This window comes from Anas platyrhynchos, chromosome 3, assembly GCF_047663525.1.
Source record: "Anas platyrhynchos isolate ZD024472 breed Pekin duck chromosome 3, IASCAAS_PekinDuck_T2T, whole genome shotgun sequence".
Classification (NCBI taxonomy): Eukaryota; Metazoa; Chordata; class Aves; order Anseriformes; family Anatidae; genus Anas; species Anas platyrhynchos.
This window is the reverse complement of record NC_092589.1, coordinates 72811574-72817573: the sequence shown is the minus strand read 5'-3', so window position 1 is coordinate 72817573 and position 6000 is coordinate 72811574. Positions and strand designations below refer to the sequence as shown.

The 6000-nt window shown below is 50.9% G+C and overlaps 1 protein-coding gene across 1 annotated transcript in view; it reads right to left on the bottom strand.

Moving 5' to 3' along the window:
• Positions 1 to 2760: 2760 nt before the first annotated feature.
• Positions 2761 to 6000, bottom strand: part of METTL24 (methyltransferase like 24) — a 31873-nt gene continuing 28633 nt past the window's right edge. Inside the window, exon 5 of the mRNA XM_027454717.3 lies at positions 2761 to 3954. Within this exon, the coding sequence (XP_027310518.2) occupies positions 3640 to 3954 (315 nt within the window). The 3' untranslated portion in view covers positions 2761 to 3639. The remainder of the gene's footprint in view (positions 3955 to 6000) is intronic.

Genomic DNA, 6000 nt, shown 5'->3' with positions numbered 1-6000 from the left:
TCATGAAGAACAACCCACCACAAGTCACTGGTGGGGTCAAGGCCCAGGGCCATAAAAGCATTCAGCTCAGGCTGAAGGAGCAAGAGACTTTGGGTGTGAGCAGTGCAGGATCTCTTCCCTTTTCTGTCAGCTCAGTCCCTGAAGGATGGGAGAAGCCACCTGAGCAGGGTGTGTGGTGGGGCCCTGTGGCAAGTAGGCACCGATCATGCCTCAGTGTCACACAGTGGACACTCGCTTACCCCTCGCTCACCAGCACGGTGCCAACCACATTTCTTTGAAATCAGGCCCAGTCGTTAGCAGGGAACTGGCCTTGTGTGAGATTTGCTCCTTTCGGTAGAAGGAGGTTAGGAAAAGAGAAAGGGCAGGGCACAAAAGCAAGAGCTCGGAAAGGAAGGGCTGTAACTCCGCTTCAAGAGGCGCTAAGTAGAGAGGCAGAGTGCATAGAATAAGAGCCATTCCCTTTCTCCCATAATATCATATAACTGCCTCCGGAATGATAAATGGCTTTTCTCTCTCCTGCAGCTTAGGAGAGGTTTCTTTAAAAATTACCATAGTTATTGGGCTCTTTTCTTGCAGGAGATGTATTTGCTACAGCCTAAATGGCTCCTGACACTACCTAGCAATCCTGAGCAAGAAATGTGATGAGGGTACACTAAGCTCTGAATCTTGGGCACCAGGATGGCCTTCCAGTCCTTTTACATGATTTACATATACATGTAATTTATGTTGTGTTTTTTTCAGGGCAATAAATGATGAAAGGTTCGCATCCCTTTTGAATTTTAACACCTGAAAGAGAACGTCGCTTGTCTTTCTACCTCTATCTTTTGGTTTCTTAAACAAATGGTAATAAGCCACCAGCCCAGGTACTCCAACACTTATCAGCAAGAAAACCCTGTGTGGTGCTAGAGACTATATTTCTATGCTTTATTAATAATGCCTGGCCTTCTGCCATCCCGTTATCTGAAAAATGGAAGGGGCGCCATTCTCTGATGAACAAAGTGTGACTGTTCCCAGCCAGCTTTGTAGCAGCTTAGCAAACCTGGCACCCTCTCGCATTTTAATGCTTCTCCTTCTGGCCCTGCCTTGTGGAACAGCCTTAGCACTTAATGTACAGGGCACGGCTGTCACAAAGAAGGCATTTCCCACTCATTTTCGGAGGTCACAGCTCTCTGGGGTTACCCCGGGGGTGGCAGTATGTGGGCTCTGCTCCACCAGGCCGCGAAGCCCTCGCTCCCCGGCCCAAGCAGGGTGTGCAGGAGCAGGCCCAAGCCACATTTGTACCAGAAACAAACAAAAAAAGCAGTGTAGGGTAAGTCCTGCTCTAGCTGTCCCTGCTTGAGCAGGGGGTTGGGCCAGATGGCCTCCAGAGGTGCCTTCACGCCTCAGCCATGCCGGGACTGCATTCCCAGCCTTGTGGCAGGGGCTGGCCGTGCCTTTTCACCACACGCTGAGCTTCCAACACAAGGTGGCTTCATCCAAGCTGGCCTTGGCTTGGGCTGACTCCCAGGAACTGTCTGGGAAGGTCCCAGGTGGCCTGAACCAAAACTGTGCCAGGGAGCTCATTAATTTAACCAGGCAGCCACGGCCAGGGCCTGCGATCGCTGCCTGCCACCGCTTCATTTACCAGCAGTCCTGGCCTTCCTCCTTCTTCCCCAGCTGAGGTGTTTAATGTGTGAAACCCATATGAAGTTACCTTGGAATTAAAACCCACTTCAGAAAATCCCAGTGCACCCAAGGAAGTGGATGCGTTTGTTTTCAAAAGGTGATAAAAATGGGATTAGAGAGGCAGTAACTCCCTTCACACAACACAACAAGGTGCTGTCAGCAGGACTGAAAGGCAGCAGATTGAAAATCAGCGTGCCTTTGTTAAAACAGGCAGGGTTTGACATTTCTCACAAGTTAAAATTTCGGATGTGACTGAAGGAAGGCTGATACGCTCCTGAGTGCATGAGGGCACAGAGCTGGCTTTCACTGAAGAGATTAAAATCCTCTCCACTTCCACGAGCCCTGCACCATCATCAGAGCAGGGGTTTTCTGAAGCATCTTCCAAAGAAGCCCAAGGTGTGTGGCCTCCATGGTCACCACAGATGCTCAAGGTCTGACTCACTCAGACAGTTTTGGGACCCACAAAGGGCTCTGAAGGTCCAGGTGGGGAGGTGGACGGGGTGTGTGGCTCCCTGCAGCCACAGAACAAGAGGAGTGGGAGGAAGGCTGTCACCACAGCTTGCTGGCCTCTTCTGGGAGAAAGGCAGCTGAGATGAAATGCTGAAGCTGCTCCTGCTGGGGAGAGCAGACCTTGCCTGCACCAGGGTAGCAGATGCCCTCGGAGAGGTGGGAGAGGAGGAAAGATTCAGGAAAGAGAGAGGAGAATGACTTGATGTATTTACCTGGCAAAGCATTGGCTCTGGGAGAAAGCTGTCTCACCTGGCTGGAAGGATGAGCTCCTGGAGCTTTTTTTCCCCTCTGGAAGCTCGCTGAGGTCCTGAGGGCATGGTGGGAACAACGCTGGGACCTGCTCTGGGAGGGAGCGGGTCAGGGAGGTGAGGCAGCAAAGGGGGTGAAAGAGGAAAGAAGGGTATGAAAAAGAGAAGGAAGTCAGAAGATTACAAGAGAAGGCACGATACAGGGACAATGAGAGAGACCTTTTGAAACACAGTGCCGGACTGCAAAACACCATGGGGAGGAACACTGAGCCCCACGGAAGTTTGAAATCAAAGGTAGTCACAAAGCACATCTATCAAAGACACAGAAACGCTGTGATCTGGTATTTCAATGCCAAGTTTAATGTCAAAAATCTTTAGAAAAAGAAACAATTTGCTATTGACTTTTTAGCTCCCTGCATTGCTTAGCTTCTCAGGGAACGGCCAAGCCTGGCTGCCGGCAGCACCCTGCAGGCAACCTGGTGCTCAGCGTGCCTGCAGAGCAGGGCACGTCCCTACACCTCCAAGGGCAGGTAGCCACTGCCTCTGTGAGTGCCTGTGCAGCCCTGGGGTCTGTCCTGCCGTGTCGGGGACAGGCAGGCTGGGCCAGGGAAGCTATGTGCTGAGAAGCAGCCAGGTACAGCACTGGAAAAGGCACGCTGTGGGTTCATTCACCCGAACCCAAAACCAAGCTAAAAAAGAGCAGGTTTCACTTTTAAATAAACGTCTCACTTGATGAGAAACCATTTGTCACAGCCGTTGAAAGAGCAATTTAAGACAAGCTTTCTTTGAGCAGGTAAACTAGTGAAGCCCTGCCTTCTGTGGCTGGCATTACATGGAAGAGGTCTCTGGAGGGCGAGGAGAGGGGCTCTGGGGCTCTGGTGGCAGCTCCTCCTGCAGTTGAGTGTCTGTGTCCCACTGCCAGGCGTGTGAGACAGGCTGAACTCAAAGAGCTGCCCTTAGCTTCCCCAGACAACCCTTTGCAGAATGCCTGTCCTCTAAGAAGGTATCCTTGCTGGCAAATACACTGCTATACCTACAGATTTATAGCAGGCATCTTCTCCTCGTGCCAGGTCTTTTGACAATGCCCAAAAATAAAAACCAGCCCATTTAATCAGCAACTGCTGTATGCATATTTAGCAACTTTAGCCAGTGACTCCAAGGTCCTCTTCAGTACTGGACAGATGGCTCACGGTCACACCTCATCAATTCCTTCCTGCTATTGCCACCTCGTATTCACCCAGCTCAGCGTGTAACAGCTACTGGCATTGAAGGCTGCCTTTTTCAGGAACATCTGTGGTTTCGATAGGTCTTTGTAGGTATGGAAAAGCCTGAAGTCCTTCAGCTCCAGTTCGCGGAGCAGACTGTACCAGTACCGCACCACGGTGCTGTCGTTGCCGCTGACCTCGAAGCCAGGCCAGTGGATGTGCACCTCGAAGACCAGCTGCCCGATCTGCTCGATGACATCCTCCAGGATCAGGTTTTCCAGAATTTTCCACTCGGCGCTCTCCACATCTGCCTTGAGGACATCAATCTGCAACAGAAACATAAGTGCTAGGTGAAAATGCTTTGTATTACTGGCAGCAAGTCTGAGGCCGGGCCCTCCCGTTATACAATATACGTAATTAGTCATGTACAGTGGCCTTTGTGTTTAAAAAATAATTATCTCAGAGCATCCTAGGGCTAACAGTGACAGGACAGCACGTGAAATTTCGCAGCCCTTCTCCTCCTGCCTCTGACTCCTGGTCTGAGGAGCTTTGTACTCTGAGCTGCTCTTAGAGCCAAGGCGCGTTATCGTTCCCTCACACATCTTGTGATGGCGGCGGTGAAGCTGTGGAGAAAATTCACCCGTCTCACTGATAGGCAGCTCCTCCAAACAGTATGGGATGGCAGCAAAGAAGCCATGAAGCCTGAAAGGAGAATATTACAACCAAGCACAACATACAAGTGCCTCATTTTGATTTTCGGCCATTATTTAATGTCGCGGTTGGCTATTCAGGAAACCAACTTGCACGGCCCACCACAACTGCAGACTGGCTTTGCGTTGAGCTGGGGGAGGGGAGCTGGATCTTCTGCAAACAAAGAAAGAGGATTTCATCCCCATTTCACACCTGGCAAGACGCGATGACCTGCCAGGGTGTGCAGATGCTGCCAGGCTGAAGTGTGCTTCTTCCCCAGAGCGGGACCAGGGAAACTCCCGGGGGAGCGCGGTTTTCCTGCGCTGTTCCACCTGAGCTGCTGCTCGTGCCCATCTGTTCGCACAGGGGATGTGTTTGAAGTGCAAACTGAAGACTTTATTTAGAGAACAGCAAAAAAAAAAAAAAAAAAGAGAGAGAAAAAAAAAGAAAAACCTGCAGAAATGTTGCAAGTCAGCAGGCAGGCCCCGTTACAGCTGATGAGGTGCCATTAGCGAGCTGAGGCAGACCCTGAAGAGGCTGAATTTAAGGGCACAACAACACAGCTGTAAGCAGAAATATCAAAGTTTCCTGAGGCTGTGCTTGCTGTGCTTCTTTGGGGTGCTACCAGGGGACTGGAAGACGAACTGGTCTGCATCGATCCCACCTGGATGCCCAAAACTCTGCAGCCTGGGCTCCCTGATTGCCTGAGGGTCAGAGGCAGGCAGGGCTGGCAGCAGAGGGAAGAAGAGACATTGAGGACAAGAAGTGCAGAGGCCGAAGAGGCTGGGGCAGTGGAAAATGACCCCAGGATTAGGGAATTAAGGCCTGCATTAGTGAATTAAAGCCTGTAACGTCTGCATGGGGAGGGGAGGCGAAGGTTGCTGTGGTCCTGGTTAAAGGCAGCCTTTCAGCAGCAAAGGATGCAAACCTGCAGAAAGAAGACTTTCATCTCCATCACAAACACATTGGGATGGAGAAGAGCCCCAGTTCTTCTCCTGCCCAGAAGTCCCAGGAGAAGTGGCTCTGTGAGGATCCCATGCTCCTTTGTCCCTCAGACCTCCCCTACGGGCATCTCTTTCCCTGGGGACAAAGGACATCGGTCTGGGGCTGAGGCAGGCCCCACAAGGGCTGGGATCTTTGCACAGCGAAATTAAGGGCCAGGGAGGGATGAGAAGCAAAGGCTAGGGGACCGAAGCAACATCCTTCTGATAGCCAAATGTCATCTCACAGTCAGATGACAAATTTCAGGGGCAGGAAGCCTGCTCTGTGTGCGCTCTTACGAGCCGTGTGGTTTGTAATGCACTGTGAGTAATTGTTACAGAGCTCGAAGCATCAACCTTTACAAGATATTTATTCTCTTTTTCTCTTCCAAATATAAGAATGTGAGCAATTAGAACTAACTAGGTTAGGAAAGTAGAAAAATGGGGCTTTTTTAATGTTTTCTCAGCGCTTTGCTGCTCTGCAAAGCCTTGTGCCGGCCCCACTTGGGGAAAAAAACGACGTCCTTTCCTCATGCACAACCAAGCATACAAAACGGCTGAGAAGGAATGGGTTTCAATGAGTGGAAGTTACCACCTGCAGCATAAATGCTTGCTTCTCCTTTTCAGGGTAATGACTTGTCACCGAGCCTGCCTCCCGAAGCACAGCCTGGAGCTCTGTCTGCCTTGATGGCTCCTGAAGCA